Consider the following 12,978-nt stretch of genomic DNA (forward strand, 5'->3'; position numbering starts at 1 on the left):
TTAATGCATTTCAGCTGAAACTCATCTGAACTCAAACTGACAGTATAAAAGCTCTAAATTTTATGATACAACTGCTTTGGAGTTATGATGGTAAAAGTGAAATCTTGCATGCCGTCTCTGGGATATTCTAAATGTTAGTTTCTAAATGTTAAGCCAATTAGTTTTAATTCAATGGAAGCTCAAATTATAACTTCTAATGTTTACATAATTATGTATTTACTGTTGCAGTCAGACATTCCTTTGTATGTTCAGAAGTCTTGGATGTCTGGAGCTGATTTTCCACTAACAGCATATTCATTTCTGATTTTATTAGTTTTAAATACAGCATAAATAATATGAAGCAACATTTAACTTACCATCACAAGATTTAAGCCGCTGATCTGAAATCATTTTTTTCTCATTTGATTTGATTGGACCAATTTTGTCTTCAATATTGAAATATTCAAAGCTGTGAAATTTGGAAAATAAATGGACATAGTTGGTTAATATATTTTATTTCAATTAGCGAACAACATCAAACACGCAAGTTTGACCTGTTGTAATCCAGTATAGTTTTATCAACAGTCTGTCTTGGAGACCCAATCAGACAGATAACCGTATCTAAGTGAGATATTTACTCTGGATATCTGACCAGTCATCCAAGCTGTAATGTTAATGCTATTATGCTTTGATTGTACTCATGTACCAAGTGGTTTCTGGTCTGACTAATATCAACCTCATTGTATTAACATTCAGAGTGAATCAAAGTGGCAAGATATGGTTGTTCTGAGTATTATACTCATACCTGATTTGTGAAGGTGAAGAGATGCAATGCAAGCGGGATGGCACGGAAGACATTTTCTGTAACATGGTCTCACTTTCTTTTGCACACATTTGTCTCTCTGTGCCTGAAATTGTCCTGTTCCCTAGAAGTCCAAACATAAACAAAATAAAAGATTACACGTGTAATCATAGATCAATGTACATGGAACCAACATGTTCAAATCAGTTCATATTTTTTATAGCGCTGATCTGGATTTGTTCTGCCAATCTGGAACAGGATGGACTTCAGTGGACATTCACAAACAAGCAATGCAGAAGGAAATCAAAATACTGTGGAAGTAATTTAGGCTTTTGGAGAACAATACTTTAAAATGCTCTAGAGTGGAATAAACAGTTGATGTTTCCAGCTAAGACAACTTTATCAGGACTGCCAATCTTGATGAAGGGTCTCGGCCCAAAATGTCATCTGTTTATTACCCTGCGTTGATGCTGCCTGACTTGCTGAATTCCTCCAGGAATTTGTGAGTTTTTCTGGATTTCTAGCATCTGTAGAATATCTTGTATTGAGAGATTTAATAAGCTTCTTGTTGCAAAAAAAAGTGTATGTGTGCTTATTGATATGTTGGAGTAAAAGAGCATAAATATCGTCAGATCTTGTATATGTTGCCGATAATTTAAATTTGGTTTGGCAGATGCATTGAGCTGTAGGAGGTGTCTGTGTGCAGTTTGCACATTTTCCCTAGACTGTATGGATTTCTTTCTTCCCAAAGATGTACAGGTTTACACATGGAGTGTGTTCATGGTGATAGTCTTGAAGAACAGTTGATGGGTATATGGTAAAATTGCTCTGTGAAAATAATTTGGATGGAATGGGATTGAGAGAGTGAAAATTGTTTTGTAATAAATAAAATTAAAAGTACTAAACTGAGATCGGGGGAAAGGTAAAAAAAGAAAATGAGTGAAACCAATGTAAGAAGTTGAAATTTGGAAATCACTGATACAATTTCTTTGTCATTTAATGGTGTTTAAGTTATCTAAATGTGCACTGTTGATGGCTATTATTTGAGACTGTGATGCGGTCTTGACTAGGAATGGCAATTAGGAATATTATTTTTACTGAGCCACAAGCAGATATGTTTGTCGCATATACACCTTGAGCATAGAGATTTGATGCAAAAGGTGAATTTCTGTGACACTCTCCAAGCAGTTAGCAGTGTTTCTGTATTGGTAAACTGGAAGAATTTGTCCATTAAGCATGAACTGGAAATGCCTTTGGCTGCGAGGCTAAAGGATATGTTTTCCAATGTTGATTCAATGACCTGAGCATAAAGTTTCATACATTGCTGAAACACTGGAGATGCTGTTTGTTACAGGCCATGCATGATTTCTCAGTGGAGCGGGAAAATTGTTCACCTTATGATGGACACTGTTATTGTTTTGCCAAACAGTGCTCAAGCTTATTGGTAATAATTTATCAATTGAATGTCATGTTTCTTCTTTCATAGAATTGACTAGCATTCAGAGATTTAATTGATTGGTATTCTGGGATCTGACACCATGAAAATCAGTTTCCCTTGCAATTCGTTTCCTAAAATTGAATCATAGATTCAGTTTGTACACAACATATAACATTCCTACTAATCCCTGTGTCTTGGTTTACATGGTATAACCTCTCGTGTCAATAGCTTTGAAGTTAGAACAAGTCAGTTTTTAACTCATACCTTTTATTGTGATTTCTGAGCTCAACATCTTTCCTTTGAATTGTTCTTTTGGTAACCATTTGTTTTGTTGTTTAAGATCCCACAGGATTTCTTTAAGTTGATGGTTTTCTTCATCAAGTGTGTGGTTCATTTCTCTGAGTTTCCGAGACTCATTCCTCAGTTGTTGGATTTGTTCCAGTAAGTCAGCTGTATTGTACTTTACAGTGTTCTGGGACGCAGCGGAACACAATTTGTTAAACTGCAAATTTCAGAAGCAGAGGAAATTGGAGAAGCAATTTGATCAAGTTTGTATTAGTTTCTCAGTCTTTGAAATACAAAAATCTGACTAGGGAAATCTGAAATTGCTGCTAGGTAGCATTCTTGCATTTCAAATATCAATGCATAATCACTATAAAAGATCAGCTGTTTTTATTTGTTGGTCTTTGCCTATTAGAAAACAGTAACTTTTTTAGATCAAACTCATAGTAGTCTTCTGACGTGTTTATGCAGAGTACATCTTCTGTTTTGTTTCATTGATTAGTGCCAAATGTTCACATTTATATTTTCTGAATGTCCAAGGCACATGTCTAGAGTTAGTCACATATGAAGTTGAAGTACATACACCTGTGTGGTCATAATAGAATGTGAACTTCACTTCAGAATGTCACTGTACATCTTATGCTCCAAGTACAGCTGAAGTTTTGCTTTGCAAAAATAAACTACACATGCTGAGGAACAACATTCTTAATGATAATTTACATCTCTGTAAAACTTCATCAGCCTAAAATGTCAATTTACTGTAACATATTTGAAAATTCATAAAGTTGTAATAAAGGATTAGCCCAAAATGTCAACCGTTTATTCCCCTCCATTGACGCTGCCTGACTTGCTAGGTTCCTCCAGCATTTTGTGTGTGTGTACTCAAGATTTCTAGCATCTGCAGAATCTCCTAAGTCACAATCAGTATAGTGTTCGATTTGTAAAGTTGCAGCAAAGATGAGAAACACTGAATTTGCAGCACGTGCGGGAAAATAATCAGTTGCTCGAGCTACACAAATCGGAAATATAATTTGATTTTTTTCGTAACATTTTAGCTGGAACGGTGCTCAATGGTTTGCTGAATTTACAATATATTTACCTGTTGAAACTTGCACATGCTCACAGTTCTAATCTTGTTGAGAAATTTTATCTGGTGATTAAACTGCCTTATAGAAGGCAAATTGGGCAATGATGTATAACCATCATTACATAATTTGATTTCAATTAATGGATTAAAAATTGTAATGAAATTGGTTGTAGTGAAATTAATTGTATGTACTTAAAAGGTGAGATGAGCTGAGTTTACATTGTGAAATGAGGCACTTTATAACAGGTAGGTTATAAACAAAACTGCTATTTTCCATCAAAGTATCTGTAATAAAATAGTAGCCCAAATATTTGAATAATTTTGCAAGTTGAGCACCTTATTTTTGAAATAGTCGCTCTCTTGCTTGACCAGTTGCAGCTCTCCTGCATGTTTTGCTTTTAGTTCGGCTATCTCGTGCCTGAGTTGGGAGATTTCTTCATCAGCTTTGGTGAGTTCATTGATTGTGCTGTCATTAGCGTCTTGGAGATCATTGAGATGACATTTAAGGTGTTCTTAAGGAAGAAAGAATTCAGTTAAAACGTGCTGTAAGAAAATCAGTGCTATAAAGAAGAAGGCAGTTTTCACAAACACTTGTTACTGAGTGTACTCGGTGTTGTTTCTCTTGAATCTGCGTCTACAACTTCCAGCTGGAACTTGACAGATTTAAAGTTTATTTCTCTACCTTTTGATACATTTGGAATTTGTTTTAAAGGAGAATAATTTCATAAATGTTGCTGACTGGCTGTGAAATGAATTAGAACTTTACTGTATGCATGTTAATTAAAAGTGAAGGCCAGTCTGAAGCATTGTAAAAGAAAACAGGTTTTGCTTGTGTCAGTCACAGCTGAATCTTGGTCCTGATGCTGTACAATGCTGGAGCTGTGCAACCTCTGTTCTGCTTTTAGAATTACTTTGTTTCCTCCCACATTTCCAAAGATGTATGGTTAAAGTTAGTAAGTTGTGGGCATGCAATATTGGTGCCAGAAGTATGGCAACACTTGCAGCTGCCCAGCGCAGTCCTCACTGGTTTGATTTAACAACACATTTCACTGTATGTTTTGATGCCAATCCTTAAAGAAACAAAGCACACTTTAAGTATTGCAGATTCGGGAGAGGTTCAAATATCATTCACTGCAAGTGATATTTTAAATTGACATTTGAGCATAAATTAATATTTTAATTGCAACTGAATTATATTTTGCAGAATTCAATGCTTGATCTTTGCATGTCCAAGAACAGCATTTAGTTGGAACACCGATGAAATGGTGAATGAGAGCTCTCTCCCTTCTTCTGGCCCTTTTCCTTCTCATTGTTACCCCACTATCACTACTCAAGAGTACATACAAAACTTCCTTACCTATATGTTGCCTCAGTGCAGGTGCCACCATTGTAGTGTAAAACTCATCTCTGGTCTCTCCAGTGTTCTAATAAGAATACATATTTATTCAATGGAAAGTGGTTAATACCCAACTCAAACTTACACTGTAACAGACAGTATTCAAGCAATATCTCTCAATATCTTAAGTTGTATTGATGTTAACTTTATAGCTACAGAATAATATAATTAGTGTTCCATGTATAACCACAAAATAATATACTTGGGCCAATTTTGTTCATAGTTCAGAAAATACACAAAGATACATCTAAAAACAGGTAACTGTTGTTGGCCTCATCAAAAGTGGTGACGAACCTGCATATTCAGGAGGGAGATTGAAAATCTGGTTGAATGGTGCCACAACAACAACCTCTCACTCAATGTCAGCAAAACCAAAGATCTGATTATTGACTACTAGAGGAAAATTCACAAGCCAATCCTCATTAGGGGATTGAAAGTGGAGTGGGCCGATAACTTTAGATTCCTTGATCTTATGTTATTGCGGATCTGTCCTGGGACCAGCACTTATCAGAAGTTTGTGCAGATTTGACATGTCATCTAAAACCTTGACAAACTTGTATAGATACATAGTGGACAGTATCCTGACTGGTTGTATCATGTCTTGGTATGGAAATACCAGTGCCCAAGAACAAAAAAGCCTACAAAAATCAGTGGATACATCTCAGTCTATTACAGAAGAAACCTTCTCCACCACTGAGCATATCCACCAGGAGCAGTGCCCCAATAAAGCAGCATCCATCATCAACAACCCTCCGTGCACTCTCTGCACTGCTGCCATCGGAAAGGAGGCATAGCTTCAACCATCAGTCTCCTGAACCAGCATGGATAAATTCACTCATCTCTACTCTAATCTCACTTCACAACTTTCAAGGACTTCACAGCTCATGTTCTAAGTACAGTTAATTGAGGCAGTCACTTATTTGGGACAACACTTGAAGAACAAAAGGTAATTGAGAAAATAGCAGGGATTCCCTTGGTTGAGTAGGACACTGCCACTTAATTGGGACAACAGACTGTTGCCAGTTTCTAACTAGCGTTAGATCAGTATGATTGCGTAGCCATCGTGTTCAGAGCAAAGAGTTTTCAAATATTGTTAGTTGTATATGCTTGTGTTCAACAAGTAGTGATTTTTGTCATAATTTGTGTGTGAGAAACAGACAGTAAGGCAATTCAGAACTGTTTTGATCACCAAGGTTTCAAACATTCAGGCTTGGAGATAGCAGGAACAGCTGAGAATGTAAGTGAAATGATTTCACTACTTCAAATTAGGACCTACAAAACGTTTGAAGTGTCAACATTCATCTTTAATGTTACAATGAAAATGAAGATTTGGAGGATCCAATCATTGATAGCAATGTAGCTGTGTGTTAGTTGTACAACCAATTATTGGTGTTATTTTTGGAATAGTATTGATAAGGTTTCTAATTTGCACTCTTATTTCATTTAATTGCATAATTTGTTACTCAGTTAAACAATAGCTTGTCTTTTTTTTAATACCTTTTTAACCATCTCCTTGAAACCCAAATGTGCTTGTCCCAATTAACTGGAATCCATAGTGTTATTTATTTTCTCCTTTGTTTGTTTTTTGAACATCAGTTGCTTGCAAGACTGTTTTTTATTGATTGATTGTAGTTTGAAAGCCTCCATGAAGATGATGACATGTACTTTGATAATAAATTTACTTTGAATTTTGAAAAAAGTAGCAACAACTGCAATTCAGAGTGATGGGAACTTAGGTGTGTCTGTTTGTCACTCTGACTTATGTGAAACTACATAGAAATACAACGTCAACTTATTTCATTGTGGAATTTGTCCAGAACTAAGTCATTCTTAACCCAATGACAGCACGTATGTTTCCCTATCCGTTAAAACAAACAGCAATCACCAGCTGCTCTAACCTATTAATGCTCAAACCAGAAGAGTCTGAATATTACAAATCACAAATCAACATGTTTAAATCTTTAAGAACTAGAAGATACTTTTTTCATTCTTCAACTTGTGTCCAGATCACCCAGAGTCTTATAAAAACTTCTCATTACTGTTAGCACTGGCATAATTACAGATTAGATACATCACAGAGCTATGCTCTTTGAATTAGAGTCCAGCAATACAATGCATTATCTGACATACTTCTGCACTGCACACACACACAGCCAAACACCACCACCAAGGAAACACAGAATACCATGATCCTTACCTTTTCACTTCAGCTGTTTTCAAACCACAACATTCTTAAATATTATTCCTTTCCATTTCTGCAGCACATTTGGTATTCCACAATTCACTCAATTTACAGTACACTCCACATTTTTGCTCTTTATTTCCTCATGACTATCTAATTATAGGACTTGCATGAAGATCTGATCACATTTTAGGCCATATTTATGCAGAAATAGAAAGTTCTTCAGGGTTCACAAACTTTCTAGCACCGCTGTATAGACTATCCCTAAAATTTTCTCCAGCAATGTCGTCCCTGCAACTGACGTGAGACTCACCTGTCTATAGTTCCCTGCATTTTCCTTTGTTCCTTTCTTAAGTAGAGGTATACCATTACCCACTCGCCAGTTCTCCACGGGCCTCACCTGCGGCTAGAGAGAACATGAAGATACTGGTCAAGGCTGCAGCAATCTCATCTCTTGCCTCATTCAGCAATCTGTGTTAAATCCCATTAGGAGGCCCAACACTTCCTAATGTACTCATACACACAGCACTGATCTTCTGGTCCTCCATATCCTTTTCCTTGATAAATACTGAAGCAAAGTACTGGTTTCTTAGAAATCACTATAAATTACTAAAATAAATAAATTGTGCAAAAGACCAATAAAGAGATAGTGATCATGGATTGTTCAAAATTCTGATGCTAGAGGAAGATGATGTTCTTAAAATGGTGAGTGTGTTTCTTCAGGTTCTCACATCTCCTCCCCAATTGTAGTAATAGAATTGGGGCATGTCCTGGATGGTGAGATTCTTTAATGATGGATGCTGCCTTCGTGAGGCACCAGCTCTTGCGAAGATGATCTCACTGATAGCTGTGCCCATTTATAATTAGACTGAGTCTAACAACTTCTGCAATCTCTTGTGATCCTTTGAGGTTCTATCCCGGCTGTATACATCCAGAGCAACACACAAAATGCTGGAGGAACTCAGCAGATCAGGCAACATCTCAGGAAAAGAATAAACAGTCCTGAAGATGGGTCTTGCCCCAAAATGTCAACTAAGATGGAAGGGGGCACATGCCAGAATAAAAAAGTTTCGGGAGGAAAAGCGGCTAGCTGGAAAATGATAGGTGAAGTCAGGTGGGTGGGAAAGGTCAAGGACTGGAGAAGAAAGAATGTTAGGAGAAAGGAAAGAAGGGGACCCAGGGGGAGGTAATAGGCAGGCGAGAAGTAAAAGGTCAAAGTGGAAATGGGGGGTGGTTGGTAATTTGTTTACCAGAAGGAGAAATAAATATTCATGGCATCAGGTTGCAGGATACCCAGATGGAAGATAAGGTGTTGCTTCTCTACCACGAGGGTAGCCTCATCTTGGCCAAAGAGGCCCTGGATCAACATGTAGGAACTGGAATGGGAATCACAATTAAAATGTTTGGCCACTGGCAAGTCCTGCTTGTGGCAGATAGTACAGGTATCGACAAAGCAGTCCTCCAATTTATAATGGGTCTTATTAATGTAGAACAGGCTGCTTCGGAACACTGGACACAATAGGCAACCCCAGCAGATTTTCAGGTGAAATGTTGCTGCACCTGGAAATAAAGGTACTAAATAGATGTGAGGGAGGTGGTGTAGGGGCAGTAGCTAAGGACAAGAGGGTCTCTATCACTTTTAAGGTGGTGGGAAGATGGAGTGAGTGTGGATGTATGGGAAATAGAGGAGATGGGGTGAGGGCAGCATCAATAGTAGAGGGAAGAAAACCTTGTTTAAAGGAGGAGGATGTCTTTGGCGACCTGGAACAGAAAGCAACATCCTGGGAACATATACGGTGGAGGCAAACAAACTGAAAATAGGATTACATCTAGTCAGAATGCTCTCCATAATACAGCTGTAGAAATTTATAAGAGTCTTTGGTGACACACAAAATCTCATCAATCCCCTGATGAAGAGCTGCTGCCATGCTTTCTTCATGATTGCATCAATATGTTGAGCGCAGGATAGATCCTTAGAGATGCATATGCCCAGGAAGCTGCTCACCCTTTCCACCGCTGACACCACGGTCAGGACTGGTTCATGTTCCCCTGACTTCTTTCTGAAATCCACAATCAATCCCTTGGACTTGCTGATGTTGAGTGCAAGGTTATTGGTCAATACCACTCAACCAGCTGATCTCACTCCTGTACACCACCTTGTTGTCTGAGATTCTGCCAATAACAGTAGGGTCATTGGCAAATTTATAGATGGTGTTCGTGCCATAACCACTCAGTAATGTACAGGGAGACTATAGCAGCAGCATGCATCCTTGAGGTGTACTTCAGTTCATTGAGCATCCATGATGCAATACGCGTTTCAGCAAAACAGATCTTCACTTAGTCCGACATCATTATCTTGTGTTTCTAAAATGCCACGGTTATATATCACATTAGCACATTTTCAAGATTATGGAAAGATAAACATTTTGCTAAGTTTCCCAAATAATATTACTCCAAATGCATATCTCTCAATCAGGCTGCAGTAAGAATTATCCAGAGAAACTTGGAAAGATTTGTTGAGACAGAACATCACAAAAGAATGGCATTTAATCCACTTCACCCCAAGGGTCTCAAAGAAGCTGCATCAACACTGTTCTTATTCAACTCTTTTCCATTTTCTTCTCACATGCTCCAAAACAACTTCTGTGTGACATGTTTTGACAACCTGTCCAAGCAACCATTCACTACCAGATAAAAACAGTTGACTTGACACGATCAAAGCCCCCACTTTTGAATACCGACAATTGCAGACTGATGTTCGACTGTCAAAAGCTACATTTTATTAGAAGTTTCTTTATAAGGTGTTCTCTCTGAACCAGCATTTTATTGCATCTTTTTATTTCCTCAGCATCTTTTCAAGTATTAAACAATTCATCTCACTATATACAAAAGTCAGAGAACATGACAACGAAGAAACTATCCCTTCAGCCTATCTAGTCCATGCAAAACTATTATTCTACCTAGTCATATTGACCTGCGCCCAGACCCCAGCCCACCATATTCCTCCCATTCATTCATCTATCCAAATTTCTCTTAAGTGTTAAAATCGAACCTGCACCCACCAATTCTACTATACACTAACTATTGATAGATAATTAGTGCTGTGAGTTTACTGTTTTTAATCTGGAAGACGTCCAGAAATACCCAAAATCATTTCCAAGAGAAAAGCAAATAATATATTGTAAAACTAACCATGTTTCCCTTTCTTCTATCAAGGTTTTCACATTTCTTGTTTCATTCCTTATAACTATTACTAGAGTATATAGTTTTGTATTTAATCCACTGTCTGACCAAGCATTTCAGCAACAACTTTTCGTCCTCTATCAGTCACATTTACTGATACTTTACTTTATGTGACTCTTTACAAATGTCTACCCTGTTCAGAATTTAGTAACTCAGTATCCATTTATTTAAGATCCTTGATGTAACCCAAATCTATAAAGCATTTTCCATCTTCCTAACAAATAGATTCCAATAAGAGCTGTTCCAAAATTTGTTTGCATTTTTGTTCAATCCAAAAGCATTGCAGTCTCAACTCTGATGGCCAATTTTGAGGCAACATCTGAAAAGCAGCAGTCTGTACACAAGGAAGATTCACTTGTCCGTCCTCTGATATTACAATTAGGGTAACAGGAGGAAAATTGCAAACCACTTCATTACAAAGAATCCAAATAGTAAAATGTTGCAGAGGGTACATCTTTTCAGAGATCAACAGGATCATTTCTCTTTCCAGTGATACTACCTGGTCTTCAAAGTTCGAGCATTTTTTCTTTTAAATTCTGATTTCCATGGTTTGCTCAATTGCAAATGTCAAATGAAATTAATTGAATGATACTTCTAAATTTCACTTTGAAACAAAACTGCTTACATTTGAACATATCGCAACCTCACCATTAGTGATCAATCCAAATTTAAATATCAAATGAACTGAAATGCATATTGTTCCTCCAAATTTAGTATGAGAAGCCGTGCAAACAATATTAATGCCATAATTCAACATAGATACAGACACTGCAGCCCACTGAATACATCTTATTACTCAAAATTACCAACACTTAAACCTTCTACATCATGCATATCTAACAGTCCACCAAATATTTTTATAACGTGTACAACCCGAATGCAACAGTGCATTCACAATTCCAGACATCCTGGTACATCCGTATGCTTGGCTGCTGAATTGGTACAGTGGTAGGAGTTCTGATTTCTGGATCATTAGGATCTGTTCTGGGGAAGGTGTGACCTGTACAAAAAGATGGGTTACACCTGAACTCAAGGGGGACTAATATCCTTGTGGTCAGATTTGATAGAGCTGTTGGGAAGGTTTAAACTGATTTGCCAGGAGTATGGGAGCTGGAGTGATCAGGCTGATAATAAGGATGTGGCAGTTGGTAGGGAAGTTGATACAGTGTGTAGTGAGACAGGAAGGATAGGCAGATGACAGGGTAGAATTGTAGTCGGTGGAATGAGAAGTGTAATGTGGGCAAAATCGAAAATTGTGATGAAAACAGGACTGAAGGTGTTATATTTGAGTGCATGCAGCAATATAGAATAAGGTAGATGATCAGTTAGACATTAGTAAGTACAATCATGTGTGCATCACTGAGTCATAGCTGAAAGAAGATTAACATCCGAGGATACACATTATATAAAAAGGATAGGCCAGTAGGCAAGGGGATAGGGTGGCTCTGTTGGTAAAAAATGAAATCAAATCCTTAGAAGGAGGTGACATAGGATATAGAACCCTTCTGGGTAAAGGGAAGATACTGCAAGGGTAAAAAGACCCTGAGGGAGTTGTATGCAGGCTTCCTAACACTAGCCAGGATGTACAAATTATAACTGGAGATAGAAAAGAAATGTAACATGATAGAGTAACAGAAAGTACCTTTTCCCTGGTGTTGAAATGTCTAATGCCAGAGGGTATGTATTTAAAGTCAGAGGGGGTAATTTCAAAGGAGAAGGGGCAATTTTTTTTAAAAAACAGAGTGGTGGGTGCCTGGAATGTGCTGCTTGGAGTGGTGTTAGAGGCAGATACATGAGACTTTTAAGAGACATTTGGACAGGCACACAAATGTGAGGAAAATGAAAGGATATGGACGTTGGATTAGTTAGGCTGGCCATTTAATTACCAATTTAATTGGATCGGCACAACCTTGTGAGCTGAAGTGCCTGTGCTATACGGTTCTATGTTCTATATACAGTGGAGTAACGGGAATTTCAGAGTCACATAAGTGGAGCTGGCCAAAGCTGATTGGAAGGGGACATGAGGAGGGATGACAGCAGAACAGCAATGGCTGGAGTTTCTTGAAGCAATTCAGAAGGTGCAAGATAGATACATCCCAAAGAAATATTATTCTAAAGGGAGGATGAGGAAGCAGTGGCTGACAAGGAAAATTTTTAAAAAGCATAAAACAAAAGAAACAAAGGTGAGAATGGATAATTGACCACTGGAAAATGATGCTGGAGAGGTAGTAATAGAGAACAAAAATACAATGGACAAACGTAATGATTATTTTGCATCAGTCTTCACTGTGGAAGGCCCCAGCAGTATGCCAGAAATTCCAGAATGTCAAGGTGTAGAAGTGAGTGTATTTGCTATTACTGAAGAGAAGGTGCTTGGGAAACTGAAAGTTCTGAAGATTGTTAAGTCACCTGGATCAGATGAATGACACACCAGGTTTCTAAAAGAGGTAGCTGAAGAGATTGTGGAGGCATTAGTAATGATCTTTCCAGAATCACTAGATTCTGAAATGGTTCTAGGGGATTGGAAACTTGAAAATTTCACTCTGTTCTTTAAGGCAAGAAGGAGGCA

General features: G+C 37.7%; 1 protein-coding gene across 8 annotated transcripts in view; it reads right to left on the bottom strand.

Moving 5' to 3' along the window:
• LOC132393204 (uncharacterized) overlaps window positions 1-12,978 on the bottom strand; it is a 77,733-nt gene that overhangs the window by 15,981 nt on the left and 48,774 nt on the right. For 6 of the 8 annotated variants that reach the window (XM_059968162.1, XM_059968163.1, XM_059968164.1 and 3 more), the window contains 6 exons: window positions 7,480-7,572; window positions 4,946-5,012; window positions 3,925-4,100; window positions 2,484-2,721; window positions 785-905; window positions 357-448 (listed from right to left, as the gene is read on the bottom strand). In XM_059968162.1, the coding sequence (XP_059824145.1) occupies window positions 357-448; window positions 785-905; window positions 2,484-2,721; window positions 3,925-4,100; window positions 4,946-5,012; window positions 7,480-7,572 (787 nt within the window). The remainder of the gene's footprint in view (window positions 1-356; window positions 449-784; window positions 906-2,483; window positions 2,722-3,924; window positions 4,101-4,945; window positions 5,013-7,479; window positions 7,573-12,978) is intronic. The other 2 variants (XM_059968167.1, XM_059968169.1) reach the window with 1 other exon arrangement.

This window comes from Hypanus sabinus, chromosome 4 (assembly GCF_030144855.1).
Source record: "Hypanus sabinus isolate sHypSab1 chromosome 4, sHypSab1.hap1, whole genome shotgun sequence".
Classification (NCBI taxonomy): domain Eukaryota; kingdom Metazoa; phylum Chordata; class Chondrichthyes; order Myliobatiformes; family Dasyatidae; genus Hypanus; species Hypanus sabinus.